General features: G+C 48.8%; 1 protein-coding gene across 2 annotated transcripts in view; it reads right to left on the bottom strand.

The window, feature by feature from the left end:
• Pka-R2 (cAMP-dependent protein kinase type II regulatory subunit) overlaps positions 1-26,546 on the bottom strand; it is a 165,430-nt gene that overhangs the window by 17,350 nt on the left and 121,534 nt on the right. For both annotated transcript variants that reach the window (XM_077640501.1, XM_077640502.1), the window contains exons 2-4: positions 6,756-6,788; positions 2,100-2,152; positions 362-445 (exon numbers count right to left, since the gene is read on the bottom strand). In XM_077640501.1, coding sequence (XP_077496627.1) covers positions 362-445; positions 2,100-2,152; positions 6,756-6,788 — 170 coding nt within the window. The remainder of the gene's footprint in view (positions 1-361; positions 446-2,099; positions 2,153-6,755; positions 6,789-26,546) is intronic.

Raw genomic sequence — 26,546 nt, 5'->3', positions numbered from 1 at the left:
AAGTGAACACAAACCACCTTCCTACACGATATATACCCTGCTACCGAACATATCAAGCAGATATAATGCAGCAGCCTTCTTCATACTGCCTGAAAGTGTAGCACCACAAAAGCATGCCCTAGGATAACGGTGGAGAAAACCGTCTGCAATGCCTTGGCAATTATGGCACTCTGCTACCACCATAAGCCATGGCAAAGAGCCAGTAGCCAATGAAAATAAAATGTAAAAAGTGCCCATTTACTAAGTTCTGATGCAGACTGAAAAAACCCCACATGGTGAAATGCAGTGCCTTATGGGCTTTAAGTGCTCACTTTGACACATGCAAATATATCAGACTGTATTAGCAAAAAAGGCCACCAACCACGTCCAGGGACTTGAAGAGCAGGATGTTCTTGACTGCCTGACTGAGCTTCTCACGCTGCTCGTCTGATTTCGGGTGCACCACCTGGCGACAGAGGAAAACAGGCAGAGAGGCACATCCCGTTTACACCAATGCCACTGCTCTCCATTCTGCGGAGTTCGATGTTGTCATTTTGAACTTAACACAGCATACCTTCAAAGTGTTTCCCACCTCCAAGCAAAAATAAAAGAGAAATGGCATTGGCACCCCAAACATAGTAGCACTCAAGAGGCAAATCAGTTCTGGGGTTATAACACAGAAAACCTAGCTAGAATGGGGCACAATGGCTGTAGAGCATGCATAAAGCAGAAGAAAGAGGGACTGTGTTCGCAGGCATAAAATTCACTGTTCAGTTCTATAACCATTGAAAGCACTGCACTGAGGTTGTGCACAGTTAAAAGGAAGTAAGAGTTGAAACATTCAGAAGTACCACTTTAAAGAACATAAATGCCATAATTATTTAAAACAGTGCAAAATATCGAAACCTCTCCAACATGTTCTACATTTCTGTACTATGATTACATATTTTACTCGCAGTGGGCAGAATAGAAATATGCTTAATTTGGCTAACTCTATCCACAAAGGTGAGGCACCATAGCAGCTCCTTGAAATATGCAGTTAAGACCACAGGATCATGAAAGGCATTAGTATCCTGTGAAACAGCAGTAAACTCTTTAGTTTTAGGCCCTTGTTGAGTAACCGTGCGCAAAGTCAACACACTGTGCTAGCCATTAGGTGCCATCATATCCAAAATGAAGTTTTACACCCAACAATACCTTGGATTAAACTTTCTGTAGACTAAAGGTATCTTAAAAACACCCTATGCAAATTCTAAAAAGACTAGCCCTTTAGACTAGCACTAAGAAAGAAAAGAAGACAGGGCACCATAATATGGTGAACAACCAACTAGCCCAGCCTTCCACCCTCACTCAATCCTCTGCAACAAAAAACACTGATATTATTATGCACACACACGTACACCGGAGTTTCACAGCTCCAGTTTCAAGGACAGCAACATGGAAGAGAGTTTTTATACCACTTGAGTTGCATATTAAATGGCCACTCCAAAATCACCCAAAACTGTCTCAGAAAAATTCTACTGTTTGGCATATTTTGGCTCTGCTGGCACTCGTTTGGCAGCAAAAGATGTATTCATTACTGAGAAATTTGAAGCTGAAAATAAAATATTTTTTTCCTGCCACTCGATTCTGACTCAAGGCATAGAATATGACGTGGAGGCTGATCTCTAAATGGAAGTCGTTGACGGGGCAACTTAGCCCCGGAGATTCGCAAACAAAAGAAGTACTTGAAGTTAATTGTAGCGTGGGTGTATACCCGCACTTAATATCTACTTATTTTCTAGCTATAAAAGCTCAGTATTCTATGAAAGTGGCTTCTCTCTCATCACAGCGCGGTAGTCAGTCAATATAATACAACATCAATTCATCCTTGAGCCCTTAGAGCCTCTTCAGAATAGCCAACACATCCAGATGCCACCAAACCAAAGTTTCCAAACATACCATCAATATTTTCTGTTCACAGTACCCCTGAGCCCTCAGTGTGGACAGCAATGCCTGCATTGCAGTCCAGGTGGGGTAATACTAGTTTTATCACTTACTCCGAATTTCAGTCTCTTCAAGCCACTCAGTAACTTTCAACCGTCAGACCAGTACACACTTGCAAGCATAACGCAACTCACCTTGGCACCTTCATCGTCTTCATCCTCAGCAGGGTCATAGTGCTCGGCAAACACTGCACAAAGCACAAGAACGATTTCAGAGGTTGGCCCTAGCTAAGCACACAATTCTTTTGGCTACTGTCGTCACCAGTGTGATGAGGTCAATGTAAACCAACTAGTGAACCAGAACAACAGAAATACCTTGTTCATATCAAAGGTGAAAAGAAGCTCATGCAAGTGTACTCCCAAGCTTCATGCATAGATTAAAAAGCACGTGGTATAAAGAAAAGAGCAAATAAAAAAGACAATATAGGATGCAAAGGGAAACATGTGGATCCACACATCTAAGTTACAATGTTTCTGATAGCCCCTCAAGTTTTCCTGTAAAAATTGCCCTTTATGAGCATGGTCTTTCTCCCCCTCCCATCTCTTTCCCTCTCTTTATGCACCCACATAGACATGCAGTTGTAGTCATTTGCTCACTTATTTATCTATCTGTTCGCAAGCCTCACCTACAAGAGAATAGCATACCTGAGAGAAAGCCAAACTCACAAAGCAAGCTGAGCTACGAGCTAGCAAGAGCTAGCGCCAGGTGAATGAGCCGATATACAATCGCTATTTGTGAGCACGCCCTCAGCGTCAGTTTTACGTACACATCTACACAAGGCTTTAGATACAAAAAAACATATGCTTCACATATTTTAAGTCCACAGGCCGAGAAGGTGCTTGAGCCTACTACAAAAATCGGTGAAGAAGTCAGCGCCCGCTCCAGCCAGATCATACTTTAAGCCCTAGCCTTCAGCAGAAAAAGACATTCTTCTAGGCATCCTAAGCTTGTCTTCTGAAGGCATTGGGTTTTATTTCATGTTGACCATTTGACGAAAGGCTGGTCAAGCTCTGCATCTGCATCAACATTTTATACAGACTGAATCATCATCATCAGCCTGACTACACCCACTGCAGGGCAAATGCCTCTCCCATGTCTCTCCCATTAACCCTGTCCTTTGCCGGCTGCGCCAACCCTATGCCTGCAAGTAATGTAGCAACTGGGATATGAAATATTAAAAAATACATGTCTGATATTGAGCAACATTTTTTTATATTGCGGGTGCAAATAAGCATTTGAGGCGACACTAGAATACCACACGGTGATGCTGCCGAGTGTTCTACAGAAAAACAACGGCTCTTTTGTAACAGTATCAGTGTGTGGCAATCAAACAACAATTTCACAAATATCGGCACTGTTCAGAACTCTTTGGAGAGGGTGTTTGTCATACTCTCAGGTGCTAAGAAAAACTGCCACCAGGTGGTCCAGAGAAAGACGAGAGGCCAATTCAAATAGTTTCAACACAGGGTAATCAATAAGACAATTTTGTAGCCAAAGCATGCATGTCCTCCACCCTTTTCCATATGAACGCTTCGCCATCTTGCTCCACGAACCTGTCACATAGAAAAAACACACACACATGTGCATTTTATGTATGACAGGAAAAATACATTCACACACAGGTGGCGTGAATTCTTCATCTAATATTCTGAGGTTTGTCGAAACGACATGCATTCTGCTCTACGAGATGGTTTCCCCCTAAAACGAAAGTGTTGTTGCCATTCCTAAAGAAAAGGTCCGGGATCTCTCTATTCAATCAAGCTGTGCATACATCTTAACAAACCGAGACTAACGTAGCACTTTTGAAGGCAAAAGACCTTTTAGTGCCACTAAATCAAAACCAAACTATTGGAACGGTAGCAGAACAGTTGAGAGAATGCATCCACCAAGATTAAATGCCTGTATTTTGAAAGAGACACCTCCAAGTGACAGCTATTATTGCAGCTTTACTGCGCAACTCTTCTAGCCGAAATTCTCTTAAGAGCACAGTTAAGGTGCTTTCTTGCCACCTCGATATTTACACTGACAGGTGTCTCCATTTTCCTAGTTGTTTGAGATGTTTACCATATATTAAGCATTATGAAGAAACAGAGAAGGCAGTTTATGACTGTCATGCAAAATATATGAGCACTCATGTCGTCCCTCTCCTTCTCGTCCCATACATTGCACTAATTTATAGTCGTACAAAACTAATTGGCCCAACTTCATGTTGTCAAGGACTTCATGTCTAAGCAGTTATGCCGTTTTTCTAAATGAAGCACAAGTTCTCAGTCCTCACTTGTGTTTGTCACAACTTTTTGTCACCAAAGCTTTTCATGTTCTCCTTAAATAAACTCAAATGTGTGACTCGACTAATCTTGCTTCATTTCACACCAGTGACAAATGCAAATTAGAAGGCAATAAAAGCGACTACACTGATTCTGTTTTTTTTTTGTTTTCACTAAGCCTTTTGACACAATTAACCATGATGCCCTTATTGCTAAGCTAATGTATTATCGCATTAACGGAATATCTTTAAAGCTTTTTCATAGTTACTGGTCTAACCATAAACAGTGTGCATCTCGGATATCTTTTCCAAGATAAATGTTACCAGCATGGGAATACCACAGGACTAAATTTCAGGATCCCTGTTATTCCTAATTTGCATCAATTTCCTAACTGTTCCTGTCCTTTCATAAACTGCATTCTTCACCTCTTCAGGCGCAAATTATGACTTAGTGGAGGGAAAATTTTCATAATTCCACATTTTTTTCAGGACCATGACAGGATTGCATAGAGAAAGAAATTCCAACCTTCCCCGATGATTAAACATGTCATTTTTGTTGAGTACTTATATATATGTCTGGTGATCCAGTACTACTTTTTTCAAGTCATTCCATAAACAAACTAACCCATTTTAGGAACATTAACGCTTTTAAGGTTGCAAAAAAAGCAAGCGAAAATAGACACTCACGCTGAAACAATACCAGGGCTACCGTAAAACAGAGCCATGTTGTATTATAGAAAAAGGACTGCTGGGGTTCACATAGCGCTGCCGTAACTTCAGGAGCGTGGGTCGCGCCGAAATCCGAAAACTATAGCGGATTATTGGCAGTGCCGTTTGCCAGTCACCTTGCTATATTCCGATACAACTCAAGAGCGAAGCGGATTTTCCCTGACAAAGGACCCCCTTCCAACCAATGGCGTCGGCCAATTCTCATGACCCTGCTAACATGACAATGCAGGGAGGGGACTATCCTCAACCATGGAGGGAGGGGACTGTCGCCTTTCATAAGCCCCTCCCTGCACTATCACACTAGCAGGGTCATGAGAATCGGCCGACGACACTGGCAGGAACGGGGTCCTTCGTCGATGAAAAGCCACTACGTTCTTGAATTGTACCCAGCTATAGTCAGCCGGGCCGCACGCGAGTGTGTAAAGCAGGAAGGTAAGCCGTTCTATCAACTTTGATCGCAACTGGCATTGCGACTGCATTGTTACGTTTATGCGTTTGTTGCTTTGAGCTGTGCACCGCATAATAATAATAATAATATTAATAGCATAATAACAGCATAATAATAAGGAATGCACTAAAAACATACATATTACATCATCTGCCTTTGTAAACCAGGCCAACCGAGATGGCGAGACGAGAGGGGAGGAGGGAAGCGCCGATTTAGTACAGTCGAACTCGAAGGGGGTGGCGAAATAGTTCGATAAATCGATGCATAAAAGATGGCAATAGATAAGCTCATCTGTGACATGTAACACATTGCAGCCAAGCTAATTAGCAGCGCTTCTCGGAGTGACGCGCTGGCCGCCGGAGTGCTGGCAGCGAATAGGCTTTTCTAGGGCTAACCTGCTTCGCATGGCAGCCGCTGTGGACGATGCTTTAGAACTAGCCGCTATCATAAGATATCTGATCCAGTTACCAGAACACCATAAATGGAATAATCTCATTAAAATTAAGTAACGTTTGGTTTCCGCAACGCCTTCGGCAGTGAAGCACGGCAGGCAAGGGCCGCAGCTAGGCTTTTGTTACTTAAGTTGGCTTCACCGCATGACAGCGATGTGGCGTGAAAAATGCGTAGGGCTGCCAGCAGGTGGTCAAGGCCGCGCGCGAAAAGTGATTCAAGAGCGCCACTTGCAGGGGCGCGGCGCGCAGTTCCATATATCGAACGACCGGCGAAATTGCAGTTCGATATACAGCGTGACTTTCCTATACCTTTCCACAGGATTTTCAAGGGGATCATCTTTGTTCCATGTAGCCAATGATTGGAAATATCTGGGTTCGATATATCCGAGCTCGACCGTGGAGTAAGCCTTTTTTTTTCCCCAGCGAGGGGTGTAAGATCGCATCTGGGGGGGGGGGGGGGGGGGGGGGGGGGGGGGGGGGTAGACAAACGCGGCAATTACGGCATGAGCGGCACGTAACAATTTTCTGCGCGAGACCGCAGGACACGAACGTCTACGTCTTATCTCATTTCATGTCAGTTGAGCTTGTTTCTGAAGCACTCCATTGTTATTTACACTATCGGGGACTGTCAACCAGGCTATCTTTCAGACTTCCGTGACGTCAGTCGATCGGTATATAGCTACCTCTTTCAACAGGTAGAAAGCGCGCCTAAATGGGCGCAGCCTTTCTGAGAAAAACGAAGAAAAGTTGTGAAAAGACACGTTTCGACCTCGACACGTTTCGTTAAGGCCTCGTTGGTAGACGGGTGTACCTTGTCTTTTCATGCATAACTCACGTCAGCTTCGCGTTACGTCGTAACTTCATATCAGGTGACAGCCGGGACTGGCGAACTTACCAGACTTGCGTCTTGAAAACCGGGCGGGAGGCTCTGCAAGACAAAAAGGACGGCCGTGAGTCATCCGCTAGCAGTATGCAACTAGTAAGCTTAGCCCATGCCAATGAAACAACGCAACGATACAATGTAAGAGTACGGTGTTCTTTTCGCATTATGTTCCCTTCTTTTGTTCTTATAACACCGTTCACCGCATTTGCAATGAACATGTGGCACATCAGAAGGGCAGGAACCACATCCGGGCCATAACAAGAAGACGAAGCACCCTCTTAATGAGCGTGCTTTTTAAACCTGCGATGTAATGACCAGCACCAACTCGCCAAAGTTTCGGCCCCACTGCCGGGGCACGCGAAAGCAGTCTCAAACTACAGTTTCACGCGTGCGATGCGAAAATTTTGAGCCTTTTCAAGGTTACCACAGGTTACCCTGTGGTAACCTGTGGTAGCCTGTGTGGTAACCTGTGGCAGGCAAGCGGAAGACAGTACTGCCTGGACACACGGCAGCATCCTCTTAATCAGCGTGCTTTTTAAACCTGCAATGTAATGACCCACACCAGCACCAACTCGCCAAAGCTTCGGCCCCACAGCCGGGGCACGGGAAAGCAGTCTCCAACTCCAGTTTCACGCGTGCGATGCGAAAACCTTGAGCCCCTGAAAGGTTACCACAGGTTACCCTGTCGTAACCTGTGGTAGCTTGTGTGGTAACCTGTGGCAAGCAAGCGGAAGACAGTACTGCCTGGACACACGGCAGCACCCTCTTAAACAGCGTGCTTTTTAAACCTGCGATGTGATGACTCACACCAGCACCAACTCGCCACAGTTTCGGCCCCACTGCCGGGGCACGCGAAAGCAGTCTCCAACTCCAGTTTCACGCGTGCGATGCGAAAATCTTGAGCCTTTTCAAGGTTACCACAGGTTACCCTGTGGTAACCTGTGGTAGCCTGTGTGGTAACCTGTGGCAGGCAAGCGGAAGACAGTACTGCCTGGACACACGGACAGGACACGCGGGGCCAACGAAAATGACAGAAAACAGTGTCGTCGACGCGACAGCGACCACGGCGTACTTACTAGACCGATGCCGGTAACGGGTGACTACTTACGTTTTTTCCCTGTCGTGAAAGATAGGAAACAAAAGGCGGTTAGGCAGGGAACCCACGGATTCCGCGAAGGGCGGGACGCGGTTAGGCTTACTGCGCACCTTTCTTCTCTCCTGCTGCTGAGCCGAGGACGTGGGAGGAAAGCGGCAAAGCAAGAAGAGGCGGTCAGTCGGTGCGTCGTGAGACGCCGAAGGACTGCGCTCACCTTTGGACATGACGGCGCGCCTCGTCTTCCTCTACTTCGACCGACCCATCGGCTCCGATCCGCGAAAATGCGCGCAACGGCCCTAGTGGCGTGCGAAGCACGCGCCGTAGAGGCCAGCTCTGGAGGCAGGCAGATACGCGCCACGGAGGTGCACCGTGCGTATCCGGTATATACCTTGTTTCTGTGATTGATCTGATTAGACGAACGGATACACTCTTAATCGCGGTTAGCGGGAACACTCGGGAGCGCGTGGCTCCGAATGCCATCAGCCCATTCTGACGGGGCGGCGAGAAACTCGGGAAGTGTCTCGCATGTTCTCGCTAACCGCGCGATGAGCAGTGCTCCATCTGCATGGTGCACCAACATGGCGCCAGTGTGACGTCGGCGCGAGCCCACATCCGCAACCTTTCCCTGTTGCTGATTCTCGCGTTCTAGCGATGAGGACCCGAGATGTGAATTTTCTCTGAGTGAAATTTATCTCTCTAAATAAATGGCGCAGTCAAAAAATTATGAACACAACGGCATAGCAGCAACGCCAAAACAAAGCTCCTGGTTAGCGACGGCGGTGGTAATGGTTTATTAAAATTTAAAGTAATAATCAAAAGGTAGGATATAAACGTCAGTAAAGCTTTGTAGGGGGCTAGTCGGTCGTACATACTGAGACTGGGGAGCGCTACAATATCGCATACCTCGCATGGTTTAGGTGATTGCTTTGCTATCTTGGCTGGTTCTAACGCTTTCATGATTGTGTGCCCCACGATTAGATGCGTATAAATATGCGCCATGTCGAAAATAAACTCAGTTGAAAGTTTGCGCTCGTGTCTCGTGGTGTTCTTATGTGGTGTTGTCCCCTTGTCTTGATTGTAGCGCTCCCCAGTCTCGGGATAGGATATGAGAGAGTTTTCCGATAGCGGGAACTGCCACATTTCTACTCGGACAAAAGCGGACAGCGAGGGGGATGGGCAGGAAGAAACAGAGACAGGAGGGACAGTGATGGGTTAATTGACCGGGCGCACTACTACCTATAAAAAAGGCCTATAAAACGTAAGGCGGCGCGGCTCTTGGAAGGCGCCGTCGGGGGACTGTGGAACCAGAAAGACGGCGCCAAATCACCATGTATGATATCCATTATCAAGCAGTTGCAAGATCGCACACACTATACATTTATGGCCCCATGCGCGTTTTCTTCAATAGGAGGGTGGCAGCCCCCAGTCCGAAAAATGGTCAGCAGCGACCAAACTCCAATAGAGACGCAGCAATTTATCATTGTGCTACAACAGTTTGCTCCCAGAAGCTGGATAGCAGCTCGCTGGGCACATCCGCTGTACGGTATTAGGGTTCTTCAACGTAACGCACTTGGCTGCGATACAGTGTCATATTCAAAAAAGTTTCGGCTGCGGACGTCAAGAAAGGTACCGACTTAACAGGCTGCCATCACCTTCCAAGTTTCGTGGGCTAAATGCCACTACTCGCATAGTTTCTAAATCGCATAGTTTCGAAAAAACTGTGCCCTAATCGCCTCTTTCAGAGGAGTTTCCTTTTTCTCTTTATGCTTCTTATCATCTAAGGGAGGAGGGCGATAGAGCGGGCTGACGTCATTCAGTTTACACTCGCAGCCGGCAGCAGCAGCCAGGGACCGAGACTGCAGCGCCGCCGCTCGGCTGATGCTCGGTTACCTTTAGTAAAGACGACATACAACCGGATCTGGTTTGACGAAGAGTTGCGAGCGGGCCTTTCACGCTGGAGAGCGGAACCACATGTTGAAGACCACGTGCGCGTGCCGTATATTATTTTTTGTTGTTGCTGTTTTAAGAAAAGAAGCGTTCTTTAAATTGATGAGCGAAACCACATGTCGAAGAAAGAAGCGTTATTTAAATTCAGGCACCGGCCGTGTCTATAATTTTACCCAGCGTCTCTCAAGCAGGTGCTTTAGAAAAATATAAAAAAAGATACATCGTTTCAAAGCGTATATACTATACAGGCTAGAAGCGCAACCTGACCATGACAGGCGCAAAGCGGTGTTCCTGCGGCGGAACAACACAACCTATTATATAGAATGTGTCTCCATTTAACGACGCGTGCGGAGGCCTCCCACGACACGTGTGCTACCCGCAGGTTCGAGTGTACACATTTTCAGTACACATGGTTCTTGTATGTCGACTCACTCATTTGTCCATACATAAGTCATGAGCCTCTCTCCGGCGTCGTAATTAGTGCTCACTTGTCAGGGCGTTCTTCATATATTCGTCTCTTTCAGCTATATTAGTATGGGGTTAGTGACACAGCGGAAACTCGGGCCATAATGCGCCACACTAGAAGGCGATATGAGTTACAGTTGCGGTTTATAAATGTCGAGCTCCAAAACACAGGTGCGCATAAAATACGGGCTAAAATATATCTGCCGGTTATTTCGAGTGCGCGCGATCGCACGACACAGCAGAAGTCCCATAGTTCGCGCTATTTTCTCCTTTTTCTTTTTTTTTTCTCCAAGAAGGTGACAATGAGAGCGAAACAAGTCGAAGAACTCACGCGCGACCAACGTCGTCCGAAGATGCCTTAATTATTTCTCCGTTCTATTTATTTATTCACTTATTAATTTATTACCTTGTCAGCTGTTATAGCCGAACCCCTACCCCCTTTGAGGTCTTGTGGTCATCGTCTGCGTGAGATGACGGTATCACACAGCGAAGTCCCATGAACCATTGCCTCGCAAACAAGACCACACACATTTTGTACACTTTGAATGTGAAGTGGATCGTGTAATGAAACACGCGACTCACCCTAAGCATTTTTTTCGGAGAAAAACCATCGTCACGTTTAAAGAAGCTCGCAACAGAACCGCCCAAAATCCTCTCGTCGCATCGTCTTTCACATACAGCTCATGCTTAATCTGTACTCAGATTGCGTGAGAGCTCCTAGAACTTTTTAATGCGATATCGTCAAAAAGCCCCATTGGCCCAAAATGCGTTCTAGGTCGCAAAATTCGCCCACTGGCAGCGGAGAAGTGACGTCACCTTAGCGGAAGTGGCATCACTTCCTGTAAAGGCCCCAGCAGATGCTAACGTTACCGCATTAACAACACATAATGCAATTAAGTGTATGTGATTTTTTTTTTGTTCAGCTCGTTCGTGCATGTAAAATGAGCAGAAGCAAGTTACAAAAATGGCGGGGTTGCGCGTATACTATATATGGTTTATGGTGGGTTTAACGTCCCAAAGCGACTCAGGCTATGAGAGACGCCGTAGTGAAGGGCTCGTGAAATTTCGACCACATGGGGATCTTTTACGTGCACTGACATCGCACAGTACACAGGCCTCTAGAATTTCGCCTCCATCGAAATTCCATCGCCGCGGCCGGGATGGAACCCGCGTCTTTCGGGCATACTATATATATATATATATATATATATATATATATATATATATATATATATATATATATATATATATCCCTCCAAACACAAGACCACTAATAACCAATCCCTTAAATCACCTTCTGCAAAGCTTCCACCTACACATCTTTTTAGGATAGCAGTCTCGCCCCACAAACAAAGCACCTTCGTCACTTGCTGCAACTACAAATACAGCGCTGCCATGATGTACAGGTGCGGCCATAAGTAAACGGAGCACGCTACTCCGTTTTGAGTGCAATCGCGCCTTCCCTATTGCAGAAACGTTGTTTATTCATGATGAAGCGCACTAGCGTCCACTAACAGCATGCATATACCATAGTTTCCAATTTAAATTAGGCAACGCGTGAAAAATATTAGAAGCGTGCTCCGTTTACTTTTGTCCGCGCCTGTGCATGATGTAACGGAACAAGAATGGTAGGCGAACGCGTGATAATAATAATAATTGGTTTTTGGTGGAAAGGAAATGGCGCAGTATCTGTCTCGTATATCGTTGGACACCTGAACCGCGCCGTAAGGAAATGAATAAAGGAGGGATTGAAATAAGAGACTTCGTTTCAGTACACTTCTCTCTCTGCGTCTGGAAATACTGGATTGCTTTGGTTTATTTTGTGGAGTTCAGCGCCCAGGAGCTGCACATGGACGTCACTGTCTCACATTATCGGCGATGGGGGAACCGTGAAAGCTGACAACTAAATGAGTTCAGGGCGCGGTGAGCTTGAAAACTGAGAGGAGAATACCAAGAACCTCGAGGGGACCGAACCTGTGCCCCAAGACTATTCGGTGATACTGCAGAAAGCGGTATCCACCAGCGCACAATTCCCTTAGCAAAGAGGACTCTGTCGCGTGGAGGCAGCTACAAACGGGTTCGTACCCGAACCTATAAACGTACTCAGCAAAATGTATCCCACACAATACAATGACAAATGCCCCTGGTGCCACGAAACACCCACGCTGTATCACATAACGTGGGCATGCCAGAAGATAGACGTGGTACCCGTTATACCAAACCCGAGTGCGGAACAATGGGAGGGAGGGCTCTCCAGCGATCGCCGGGTCGACCAAGAAGGTCTGATTCGGCGAGCACAACTGTCAGCTAGCAGCATCCAGCGGAGCCCTGGACTAAGAGCAAACGACCATTCTGCAAGAAGATGGACGAAGCCATCTGAAGACCGCAGAAGACCAGCGAATCTAGAGATCAATAAAGTTTTTCACTCACTCACTCACCAGGAACCTGCCACAGTGGGCAGTCCACAAACAAGCTGTAAATTAGAATGTCGAAGCGCGAAAGAAAGGAGGAATGCGCGCAAGATTAACGAAGCATGCCACGAAACCGGCCTGCTTTTAGGCGGCAAACTGGAATAAGATGGCTGGTGCGTTCGTTTCGGGTGAGAGTCGTTGCTCCGCACTACAGTATTGACCTCGTACTCAAAACACGCAAAAGCATCGCCTTACGTTTTAAGCACAACGCGCGAGACGAGGAGCTCGCACTCGTTCGCTCTCATGAGTAGCTCTTCGCATACAGCTAGTTCCAGTATTAAAGGGAACGCATTATCCGCGTTTCACCAATGATATTACTCCACAAATTCGAATGAAGCGCACACTTCTTCCTTTGTTCTAGACAGCTGTTCTCTGGACTGACAATGCCCGCAACTGCACTTTCAACTCGAGCGCAGAAGCAACAGAATTCTCTTTCGTGCGCAAATTGACTGGTCCCTTTCATACTGGAGTTACAGAGGTATGCGTACGTTGGTGCGCTTGACACACGAAACAACGCTGCGAGTTCGTCCAACCCGCTGATCGCTATCGACACCGTGACAGCGAGAAGTGGTTCAGTTCTACAAAGTTCCCGGACCACGCGCTGGCGTCCGCAACCTTGACCGAGCCGTGCGCCACGGGTCTCCTGCAACTGCGCACTCTCCAGATTGGGAGGCTGCATAACGACAAGGACAGTCCTCATCAGCGGGCTGTTACACACACCCAACACCGACGGCAGTTTTACGTCGTCCACGCATTATTTCACGTTAGCCATCCTCTCTATCCTCGCAAAACTTCATTCTCTTCGCTGCCTCAGTTTATGCAGATCCATGGGCTCCTCCGCATAGCTAAGTCGCGATGACGCCGCGAATTGTATGCCTTCCCGTGCATCGTAGCCGCCGCGGTGGCTCAGTGTGTTATGGCGCTCGGCTACTGATCCGGAGCTCCCGGGTTCGAACCCGACCGCGGCGGCCGCATTTTTATGGAGGAAAAACGCTAAGGTGCCTGTGTGCTGTGCGATGTCAGGGCACGTTAAAGATCCCCAGGTGGTCGAAATTAATCCGGAGCCCTCCACTACGGCACCTCCTCTTCCTTTCTTCTTTCACTCCCTCTTTTATCCCTTCCCTTACGGCGCGGTTCAGGTGTCCAACGATATATGAGCCAGATACTGCGCCATTTCCTTTCCCCCCAAAACCAATTATTATTATTATTATTACGGCGTGGGTCGGGTGTCCAACGATATATGAGACAGATACTGCGCCATTTCCTTTCCCCCCAAAACCAATTATTATTATTATTACGGCGTGGGTCAGGTGTCCAACGATGTATGAGACAGATACTGCGCCATTTCCTTTCCCCCAAAACCAATTATTATTATTACGGCGTGGGTCAGGTGTCCAACGATATATGAGACAGATACTGCGCCATTTCCTTTCCCCAAAAACCAATTACTATTACGGCGTGGGTCAGGTGTCCAACGATGTATGAGACAGATACTGCGCCATTTCCTTTCCCCCAAGACCAATTACTATTATTATTACGGCGTGGGTCGGGTGTGCAACGGTATATGAGACAGATACTGCGCCATTTCCTTTCCCCAAAAAACCAATTGTTATTTTGTTATTATCCCGTCCGTCGCTCCAACTACCGACGACGACACATCGCGTCTGCCATCGCCAAGTGGACTCCCAGCAGCTTTTGAAAAGTACCCTACGTACACTATATGTTAAAAAAGCACGCCAGTACCAAAGCAACAACGATCCTGCCAACGTTACGAAATAAAAACAAAGCCTCCGACCGAAACGTGCCGTTCAAACAAGGCTTCGACGTCGGAGGTCCACAGCGCAGACGCCTCGGGCACGTTTACAGGAAAACTAGTCCGCTCTTTATCTCACGCGAACATATCGAGTTGACGCAACACGGGGCGCATTACAATGATCCGTCAAGTGCGCGGGCTGGGGACACTCGCGCAGAGTCGGGGCAATTTAAAGCAGCCATAACGGCCCACCACGTAATTACGCTCGAGGAAGCTTTGTTTTATATACGCGCCGACGCCCACGCCGAAGGAGACGACGGTTCCCGACGCCGCGACTCGGGGAAGATTATCGCGAGCCGTTCATCAACGTCGCCGAACGAGACCGACGACGCTTTGCATACGTTGAGACGAGGCCGTAAACCGCCGTTGACGAGCGCTTTCTTTCCTCCCCAGACGTCCTCCTCCACACGTCCGGGCAAGGACCCCAAGGCTTTGCAAAGCCCGAGGCCGGGATTATCGAGGCAGCCATCGGCGACATAGTCTCTTCGAGCGCGAATGCGCTGGCAGGCAAGGGATCGCGATCGTCATTGGATCCATACTCGTGCGCGGAGCTATAACAACACATCTACTTTTACGTCTACTTAATTAAATCACGTCCCACTGCCTACCGGCTCTCCGAGAATTCAGTGCAGTATCTGTCTCATATATCGTTGGACACCTGAACCGCGCCGTAAGGGAAGGGATAAAGGAGGGAGTAAAAGAAGAAAGGAAGAAAGAGGTGCCGTAGTGGAGGGCTCCGGAATAATTTCGACCACCTGGGGATCTTTAACGCGATGTCAGTGCACGTTAAAGATCCCCAGGTGGTCGAAATTATTCCGGAGCCCTCCACTGCGGCACCTCTTTCTTCCTTTCTTCTTTCACTCCCTCCTTTATCCCTTCCGTTACGGCGCGGTTGAGGTGTCCAACGATATATGAGACAGATACTGCGCCATTTCCTTTCCCCAAAAAAACCAATTATATAGAATTTCGGTACTTTCCTATAGGGCGCACTTCCACGCGGCATTCAATCAAATAAACCTATAAACTGACGTCAATCTGCAAAGCTGTCTTCTTTCCTTTCTGCTGTGCTTATTAAACCAATCATGGGGCTTTCCTTTCTTCGTGTTCATTAATCCCTTGCAGAGCTCTGAGACAGTAAGTCTAGCGAACGCGTCGAAATTAACGCGGGCTTCCTCCCTTGACAGCCTCGCTTGCAAGCGGCCTCCGCCCCAAGTCTAAAGGTATAACCTAAGTCGCGAGATTAGTGTGCACCGCACGATGAGGGTTATGAAGGTGGAGGCCGAAATCCGTCGATCGAGGTTTCCTTCCCCCCCCCCCCCCCCCCCCCGGCCGGCAGCTTGTTTCGGCGAGCTATCCACTGACAGATTCAGTGAGCTGCTAGAGCAACAGCGCTATGGGAAAACGTCGGCGAAAGAGACAATTAAGCTCAATTCTCGCATACAATAGTTTTTACGCGACGTCACAGGTGCCACCTTTGGGTACTGTGGCCAGTTTCCACACTGTGTACGGGAGAACCGGTTGGCGATAGGCGGGTTAGCAAATCGCCGAGACTTCCTCAGCGCTTTCCGGACCCAAAGACGGCTGCCGCTATGACGTCGGTGATTACGATGTACAGGAGTCATTCATGTGACGCCACGGGCGCCATTTCGTTGCACAGCGCACAGCTTCTGCGGTGCAGGTCGGAAGAGGTGGCAGTACGCCGTTTGTCGCGGTCACTGGGACGTGAGTGCATGCTACCCTAAGGGAGTATGCACTAATGCACTAAGTGAATGTAGTGCATACTACCGCAAAGAAGTACGCACCAACGTCACAGTGGCCGCTATTTTGGCGTACGTGGAGCTTGGCGGAAGGCCCCGCACGTGACTAACCTGATTATCGCCACCAGCTCTGGCCTGCGCCGCTGAAGCTGCACGCCGTACAAAAAAAAAATGGCGGTCTGTGACGTCACGTGACTCCAGAGAAAGTAGCGCGTCTCCTCCAAGCTGCAACCTCGAGCGTGTGCGCACTGTCACGCAAACTCCACTGGTTAATTCTTTAAGTGCCGGTGCAGACAGGGCCATGGCTATGCATGGGAGGGTCGTATAGCGTCTGGATTATAGCTTAGGTAACCTGGGGTTCTTCAATGTGAACCGAAATGTCAGTACGTAGGCGAACACTGGCCGCAGCGGCCAGGATCTAACCCGTGACCTTGCACTCTAAACACGAATACGCCTGTATGGGAGTAAAAAGGGGGTAAGCTGCCCTTTGGTACACTCCTTTTTATGAAAGGGAGTGTGCTAGATGACAGCTTACTACGTTGTTACTCTCTTCTGTTTGGAGTGTAGCCTATTTATTACCAACCGAACTCCACAGCCACAACCGCAACGACAACAACAGCCGCAACGACCATATCGAGCAGCAGCAGCAAGAAATGTCGGAGCATACACGAGGGATGTTGAGTAATCGTCATCTCCGTGACTGCTGATTCAAGTCAGCAGGCCGCCCGCCAGCTGAAAGCACTGGCCTGACGTGTGGAGGCAGACAGCTCGACTACTCAAACTTTAATTGCCAGTGCCGCGCGGAGCAGCAGTGCGATGGAATATGGACAACTCCGGCACGGCCGAAGACAGACATTTGGACTCCAAGAGACATGCATGCGCATTTACAGGAATCTGCCTACCCATATCCAGCACATGTGTTACCGCAGAAGACGAGGCAGACTTTGTGGTGCACGTGCAGATGAGGACGGGGGCGGGCATGCGGACGGACATGCGCACGGGCTTGCGGACGGACATGCGGACGGACATGTGGGCGGGCGTGCGGACGGACGTGCGGACGGACATGCGGACGGGCTTGCGGACGGACATGCGGACGGACATGTGGACGGGCGTGCGGACGGGCGTGCGGACGGACATGCGCACGGGCTTGCGGACGGACATGCGCACGGGCTTGCGGACGGGCGTGCGGACGGACGTGACGGACGTGCGGACGGGCGTGCGGACGGACATGCGGACGGGCTTGCGGACGGACATGCGCACGGGCTTGCGGAAGGGCGTGCGGACGGACGTGACGGACGTGCGGACGGGCGTGCGGACGGACATGCGGACGGGCTTGCGGACGGACATGCGCACGGGCTTGCGGACGGGCGTGCGGACGGACGTGCGGACGGGCGTGCGGACGGACATGCGGACGGGCTTGCGGACGGACATGCGCACGGGCTTGCGGAAGGGCGTGCGGACGGGCGTGCGGACATGCGGGCGGACGTGCGGACGGTTGCCACACGCAAGCCCAAAGCGAAGAAACAGGACTCAACGTCGCAACAGAATGCCAGTGACTTCGCACCACTGTCGCTAACAAACGCTGTCCCGGCACACAAGAGCGCGTAACCGGATTCAATGCATGCAAATTGTGACAGTTCACACGGGAACACTACCGACGGCACTCGTTCGCATGTTGCCCGCACATCGACGAGACAATAGCTGGCGGCGAAACCATCCCACCACTTTATTCATACCGCTCTTTCATTATACTAAAGAATATAGGAGACGTCAGTGAAAGAACCACCTGCCCGCATGCATGTAACACGGCCGTAATAAAAGCTACCATACGACGGAAACTGGTAAACATTTCCCCCTTTTTCGTCTATTTCTTTTTCCCTCCTGCAAATGCATGAAAGAGTGCACCTCGGGAAGAACGGCATCCCTCCTCTGTTTCGATTGTTTTCTTTCTCTTTCCCCGAGCACGTTTCCTTTTCCGGCATTGACAACAAACGCCGCGCCGACAGCGGTACGCATTCTCCAGTTCTTTTTCCATTACTCTTTTTTTTTTATCGCAATACAGTAAATCGCCATCTGCCTTGTTCTTCGCGTGGCATTCGTCACTTTCGCGAAGAAAAAAAAAGCAGGAGGATTGTGCAGGCTACTTTAGCCGTCGATTAGGTTACGTAGACAGCTGCCCCCTCCTCCTCCTCCTCCCCACTTGGCAGCACGCAGGAAATGAAAGGAGCGAGCCCTCGACACGCGACAGCGCGTCGTTAATAAAAGGATGCGTGTATAATAGACGGCGTTTTCTAGCACGACCCTTGCCGCTGTTGTTGCACACACCGCGCGACAAAGACGCATTCCTCGCGCAGCGCAAACCACGCCGTCGCCATCGGCACAACAAAGCGTAGCTGAACGAGGCACTTAGTAAAAAGAAAAGGGGAGGGGGGAGGGAAGAAAAGGAAGGTGGGGGGGGGGGGGGGGGCGAAGGCGACGCGTGCCGAAGAAGGCAGCCGCATGCTCTTTTTTTCTCTTGTCCAAGACAGTGCGCACTTGCGGCAAAAAACGTGACCTGGCCACACCAACACCCTCTCAATGCTAAGGCCTCTCCACCGGCCGCGTGACGTCACGCCAAGGGACCGTGCAGGCCCCGCGCTCCGCGATTTCAGCGCGCCGCGCCCGTCTGCACTATTCGGGTACTGCCGTACGTAGCTGCCTTATAAGTGATTCCTTCATTTTCATTTTTGTCGTTGCTGCAGAAAAGAAATTCGCTAGTTTGTGCGCGCCTTAGGCTATCATTTTATCTGCTTTATATATTTTTTTTATTGCAGAACACCTTATTGTCAAGAAAGTTCGAGCTGCTAATACAGTTTTTTATAATAAACAATTTAGCATACGGCCGCCAATTTCGCATTATTGGTCATTATAATAAAAAATTGATTAGTTAATTTCAATTAATCATCTAATTATTAGGTTCTATCACATACATGATGTCTGCCGTGCGGTAAAATCCATCCGCACAGACCGCACATGCGTATATCTAGTTGTTAAAGTAGAAGTTCGTGAACATTGAAAAAAAAAACACCGTCTACTGCGCATTGTGTTAGTTTTATTCTGTATTGTGTTTTGCTTAAAGCTTTCACACACAGCAATAATGACACTCACAATAATGTTGCGCTGTTGAGTATTTGTACAGCTAATCTGACCCTTACAATAAAAAACGACGAGACACCAGCAATGAAGTGTGCGCAAAGCATTTTTATTGCTTGGGAATAAAACTTACTTCTTCTTAAGCGTTGCTGCTTTCCGGGCTGCGGCCTTCTGCTGCGCATTGTCTTGTATGGCATCATTTCTTAGTTTGCAAAAGTTGTTTAGAACAACGTTGGTTGCAACGCGTACTACCAAGCGCAGGAGAGTTTGTGCAGTGTGGCCATTTTCACATGTCTCAATGTCGTGTTCGTCCAGGAGGGAAATCGTCTGTGAAATCACGACACCACGTTGATTTCTACAGGAGAGAAAATCTTCCGCGGTTGCTCCAAAAGACAACTTCTCTGCAACTAGTTTAGTCATCAGTACCATGTGAACTGTGCATGGCTGGGGAAACTTCAGCCCTCCTCTCGACAGGTTAGCTATCATGGCAGTATTTTCCGCTTCGATCTCTCGATTTTCAATCACCAATGTGCTGAAGCAATCAGAACATGAAAGCTTCTTTAAAGCAGCATGAGCAGCGTATCCTGCAATGTAGACAATAGCATCCATGTCAGAGTGGGCGTGTGTAATATCGTCGTCGCTGACAGCCACAGAAAAGTTGCATGGGACAAGATCCTCACTTACGTCTTCAAACTCTGTTTCCTCGCGTGGAAATGTCAAAAGTTTTTGAAGACGAAGCTTCTTCTCACATTCGTAGAGCTGACGCACGGAAATGTGGTACTGTGATCCTGCCAGCTGGCGGTAACGGCCGAACCGGTCTTCTAGCGCATCCGTCTGAAATTTGCCCAGCAGTACGTACTTGAAGTGAAGTTCTTCTAAGCAGTAGCGCGAGAGTTCTACCAGAGAATAGCATGTCAGTCGCAAAGCACTGTGAGTCTCTTTCGTCAGCGAGCCACTGGTGATGTTTATTCTTGCCCAAGCGTCCAACCAGTCCACAACGCCGCTCAGGAAAGCTAACTGTGTGTCATCAACAGACCTTACAGGGTCTTGCATGCTGTCCCTTAGCCTCTGGCCTTTGCAAGGGGTCTTAACATTGACTATTTGCCACCATGTGAGGATAACGTCAATGAAAAGAGCAGTCGACTCAGCTTGAGGAATCTTGAACGCGGAACCATGTGTCCTGAGGGCATTTGAAACAAACTGATTAATGACGTCGAGAGCGAGCTTTACATTTTGCCGCTCCATTGAGGTTGGATTCACGGCTTTTGCGTTCAGTCTGTAAGCAGCCTTCACAAGCGACGTCTTCTCTGAAGAATAAAGCTGCCGCACAGCTGCGAAAGAAGCAGCTTTCATACGAGGAGGCCCTTCGGGCATTGCTCCACTCAAGTCCATTTCAGGGAAATAGAGGCATGTTCCAGGGTTTTTCTGGTTAATCCAATTGTTCCTAATGCACTTCAAGAGATGCACAGGATCGACCACGTAGAAAAGAGGGCGAGCGTTATCGGCTGGATGGGGATAGACAATGCTCACCTGAGGACTTGTAGCAAATAACGACATCATCTTGCGGTTCAGAGCATTGTTGTCCGTTATCACAGCGATAATTTTGAGCCCCATTTTCTCAACATTAATGATTATGTTCTTAGCATGCTCGTGCAAAATTTCTGCGCTCAGTTTGCTCACAGGTAATATGTGAATGACGTCCTTGTTTGCAGAAAGGAGTGATTGTACCATGAACACATGGGCTGTTGTTGCTGGTTCCGTTGAATGAACCGACGATCCTACTATTGTGCCCCCTTTGTAGTCGAAGTATGGTTTTATGTGGATCTCATCGATCATCAGGGTCACTGTCTTCTCGTGGTCTTTCATTGATTTGACTCGTTCTCGGATGTAGGAGAGACAGTGCGGTTGATTTTGCTCCACAAGAGGGTCAGCTTTGTAATTTGAGCAAACACGGCGCAGTGTGGAAGGATGGGGCAGAATGATTCTTGATGCAGCTCTTGTGAAGTGATATGCGTGAGGAGAAATTGAATTCAAAATACTGGCGAATACCAGCAGCTCTGCGCTATACACATGCTGTTTCGCGAGGAGAAGCTCTATCTGCTCAACCAGAAATTTCAGCAAAGAAGACTGTTCTTTCGTCGTATCACTGTCCTCAATGAGGTCTGCAAGCAGTGAACCGACAAACTGCAATACTTTAGTATGTTTCGACTCTTTCGTCACCTCAGGTATATTATGCAAGCCTATCTCGAGTTCTTCTAGCAGCAAGGACAGGCTGGAGGTGTCGCATACTTGAGCTGGCAGAATCCTGCCTGAAGGAAGCGACAGAAGCTTCACTCCATTCAAGAAAACAGAAAGTGACAGATCAGGGAGAACTACCAAGGCGCATTTCACATTAGGTGAAGGATCATTCTCGATGAGAAGGAACCTAACGCACTGCTCATCGACAGAAACGGTCCAGAATTTCGTGTTGCAGATTCCAGGCAACTTAGATTTGAACTCCTCGTAAGATGAAACTTTGTTTCTTTTCTGTTCAAGCTCATTAGACTGAAGTGACTTCCTCATAGCCTCCTGCAAAGCAGCGTTTTCCCTTCTTGCTTTTTTCGTCTCTGGCGATTCACTCCGTCCAGGCGTTGAGGACAAGTATTTTGGGCAGTTTGGAAAAACAGAAGGCGCAGCATCAATCTTCAACTGTAGCCTGTCACGCTTCACCTCTATTATTTTCCCTGTCAGTTCATCTTGGTGTGACAACGTCGTAATGAAGTCGCCTGCGTGGAAGTGCAGTTCACACACCTGCACGAGAAAATGAAGCAAGGCCATTCGCCATGACTCTCCATTGCCTAAAACACTAAGTAAAAAGAGTCTGAATAGTGAACAGCTTTTACATATTTACACAGCTTTTACACAAGCCTTATGCACATCCACAGAACTAAATGCTTCCTGGACAATTCATACATAAGTGTAAGAAGTGATATCATTGCCTACAAAGACAGCATGCCTTTCCGGGAGCGACAGCTCACAACTAAGATAATTACCAGCGCCTATTAAGCAATATTTCAGAGTCTTACCCTCGAATGCTCTGTAGGTGTGAAATCCTTCCGTGGAATGGCTCGCAACCAGGCTTTTCTTCGTACTTCGTCTCTTGGGAAGCAATAAACACGTACTTTGGGACCATTCTGGTAGTTCCCGCGGCACCCGGGAACACAGCACCGGCCCATGTTTCACGAAGTTGCACTCGCTACACGGCAGGCAATCAGTTTCCCATTCGTGCGCTAGCACAGGTACGCACGCCACACAAGAAACGGCCACACGAAACAGACACAGCCGTGCGAGGAGCGAACGGAAATGCACCCAACGCCAGGCTGAAAGACTCAAGCAGCAGCTAGACGCTCACTGCAAGACTGCGTTCGTGTCTGTGCTTGCCCGGGCAAGCGCGAGCACATCGAGGGAGACAACCGAGCGGAGCGGAGCCGCGCTTGGTGAGCAGCCTGACCGGACACTTGGCGTGACGTAGCGCGTGTGGAAAGGAGGGCCTGGAGAGGCCTGAAGAAAGTATTTAGAGGGTGTTGGCCACACGCGCTTGTAAAGTGTGTGTACGCACACGGAAAGCAGAAAGGGAAAGGGAAGAGAGGAAGGGGCACAGGCGTCAGCTCAACGACTCACGACGCTCGCGCCGGGGACGCACGCGTTCACGACTTCATTCGTTTTCCTTACGACTGAAAGAACCCGCTGCGGTGGCTCAGTGGTTAGCGCGCTCGGCTACTGATCCGGAGTTCCCGGGCTCGAACCCGACCGCGGCGGCTGCGTTTTCACGGAGGTAAAACGCTAAGGCGCTCGTGTGCTGTGCGATGTCAGTGCACGTTAAAGATCCCCAGGTGGTCGAAGTTATTCCGGAGCCCTCCACTACGGCACCTCTCTCTTCTTTCACTCCCTCCTTTGTCCCTTCCCTTACGGCGCGGTTCAGGTTTCCGCCGAAGGAAGGAAGGAAGGAAGGAAGGAAGGAAGGAAGGAAGGAAGGAAGGAAGGCTTCAGACGTTGCTGGCACATACCCACTACGGGGGAGTGGCCAAGACACAGGCGGTTAATTGCTGGATACAGGAAAGTTTTGACGGGAAAAGGAGTGGTAATGGTATGTAGTCTTGACAGATTGGAAGAGGGAAGGAAAGGCGTCCAGTTAACTTGGAGGCCGATATATGAGACAGATACTGCGCCATTTCCTTTCCCCCCGAACCAATTACCAATTATCAATTACAACTGAAAGAACGGTGCAGCGAGTGAAAGCTAGCGTACACATGCCAATCACAAAACTATTTATAACCGGAGGGTCATCAGCTAATCTCCACGTCATCCGTCTAGGAGCTCGCGCGACGTGAAATCACCGACCACTGCAGCCAATTAAGTTCCCAGCCAATCACGAATGCGTTCACGTTGTTGGTTATACACTAAGTGATCCGGCGCTAGACCTCGTTTTCCCAGCTCTGTATGCAGGCTTTTATTGGGGCGGAGATTTCTTTATTATTATTTTGGCCTTACAGGTAGACAGCAAGCAAGCGAGCCCGCCATCTGTCGGGCACAACCTCGTTTATTTCTCGGCCCTCTCGAACCAACTGGGCGTAGAGAGGCGTTCGAATGCGGCCCTTGCGGTATATGTGCGGGGTAGCTAGACAATCCAAGATGAATACGCGCAATTAATGTCGATTACAAAGGAAACGGAAGAAAGTTAAAGTATACACTTTACAGGCGAGTGAAACGTGCTTTCATTACGACGAGTGTCGAAAAAAAAAATCCTGGAACGCGTTATCGTGACTTCGCGCGCGTGGGACACCGTAATGCCGCCGGTGTCGCCAGGGGCCGTCACTCGATAGCCACGTGAAGAACGATCGTGAAATATACATCCATGGTCTGTGAAACATTCTCCGTTGATTTTCAAAAACGCCTTGATTTAACTCGCGAAAAAAATAATCTTTCCATCAGACACGTACGATACTATTCAACATTGAGTACTGCTGAAATGCGCTGCAACTGGTGATGCAAGTTTCTGAAAACAAGTGAAACAGCTCCACTCAAAACCAGTAGCTATAGCATCCCACAGAGAAAAAACGAGAGAAATAAACGGGGGGGCTCGTTAAGTTATGTACGAAAGAAGCCTGCTGCCATTGCAACTTTTATACAAAACTTTATACGCTTTCTATATAGCTTCAAATACTCTTTCTCGGACTATGCCGCATACAGCAACACTGACATCCCGCTCTCCACGTCTTACAGAATGACCCCCTTTTTTTTATCGGTTAATCGCCGCCGCAGGGTTGCTTCTCTTTGCCTTTACACCGTTAAGCGCTTATGCCAAACCCCACCGCCCGAGAACGCGTCGTAGTCGTCTGCAAAGAATGACGTCATCGCACACAAAAACCACGTGACCCACTCTCGTTTGTAACATGACCCGTGAATCCCGTTACCCAATTGGCCACGTGACCATGGTGCCCGATGACGTCATGTGGCCCCCATCATGTCACGTGGCCCGCCATAGTTCTTAAATCATTAAGCCACGACCGCTTCGCAGGTACGTAGCCCTCCTTACGCCCCATGACCCCCTTAACGGATGACGCCGAAATCACCCGGGCGCGCCACGTCACGTGAACGACCCTTGGAGTGTCCTCCCGAAGTGGGAGGGGCACATTCCATGGTCAATCAATCAAAAGAAAAAAGCAGCACGGTATAGCTGCCTGTAGAGCGTGAGCCGAGATGGCGCAACTTCGCGTCACGTAAAAGCGGCTAGCAATTAGCGTCGCTGCGCCATTAGAGCGATCTCTAAAAATGCACTGACATCAAGCGATGAAAAAGACAAAAAAGAACAAGCGGCACTTGAGGCGCCAGCGGCAGTCAGCGCCGCTGAATTTATTTCCGCCGCGATGGCTAGAATGGGCGTCATGACGCAACAAGAATGAAAGCGGGGATGGGGGGGGGGGGGGGGGGGGGGGCAGCAACGGCTGCTAAATTTAAGAAACCAAAACTGGCGTGGTGCTAGCACAACTTTCGGGAGTAACGGTCTGCTAGGTGCCGACATTTTTTTTTTCGCAGCAGCGAACTTCATGCATTTGCAAACCGTTCCCACCTCAGGCCAAGAAATAAAAAGAAAAAGAGCTGAGCCTTCATGACGTGTAGAATAAGCCAGGCGGGATCATTCGCCCGTATACTATACATCATGTTAGGCAATGAACAAAGCGAGGGCGCGGTATTTAACCGCCCCCGCTCCGGATGGAAGCATTTAGCGGTTTCTCAATGGCGCCGTGCACAGCTAAAAATTTCATCCTTAACCACGGCCTCTCCGTCAAAGATGCTATGCCAAGTTCTAAGCAAAGGGGAGCCGAATTAGTGATTCTAGCACGAATAAAACATCCGGGCATCTCTCCCAAGCAGCAGCTCTCCGCCGTTTCCACGAAGTAATCAAGCATGCCTAAGTGTTGCGAAAGCGCATATGCATATACCTGCACGAGCCGCCGCGGCGCATGGCTGAGTGGTTATGGCGCTCGGCTGTCGGCCCGAAAGACGCGGGTTCGATCCCGGCCACGGTGGTCGAATTTCGATGGAGGCGAAATTCTAGAGGCCCGTGTGCTGTGCGACGTCAGTGCGCGTTAAAGAACCCCAGGTGGTCGAAATTAATAGAGCCCTTCACTACGGCGTCCCTCATAGCGTCTTGAGAGTCGCTTAGGGACGTTAAAACTCCCGCAAACCAAGCCAAATTATATACCTGCACGAAATCGGCCCCGTATTGGCGACCTTGCGGGTGGTGCAAATGCGTTCACCCTGAACTAAGACGTGGGCGTTATGAACCAAACCTGGCGTTATGAACCAAACCTGGCGCCTGCAATTTTTAGACTGAACAATAATTGGTTTTTGCGGAAAGGAAATGGCGCAGTATCCGTCGCATATATTGTTGGACACCTGAACCACGCCAAGGGAAGGGATAATGGAGGGAGTGAAAGAAGGAAGAAAGAGGTGCCGTAGTGGAGGTCTCCGGAATAATTTCGACCACTTGGGGACCTTTAACGTGCACTGACATCGCAAAGCACACGGGCGCCTTAGCGTTTTTCCTCCACAAAAACGCAGCCTCCGCGGTCGGGTTCG

This window comes from Amblyomma americanum, chromosome 10 (assembly GCF_052857255.1).
Source record: "Amblyomma americanum isolate KBUSLIRL-KWMA chromosome 10, ASM5285725v1, whole genome shotgun sequence".
Taxonomy (NCBI): Eukaryota; Metazoa; Arthropoda; class Arachnida; order Ixodida; family Ixodidae; genus Amblyomma; species Amblyomma americanum.
This window is presented reverse-complemented; position numbering and strand designations above follow the sequence as displayed.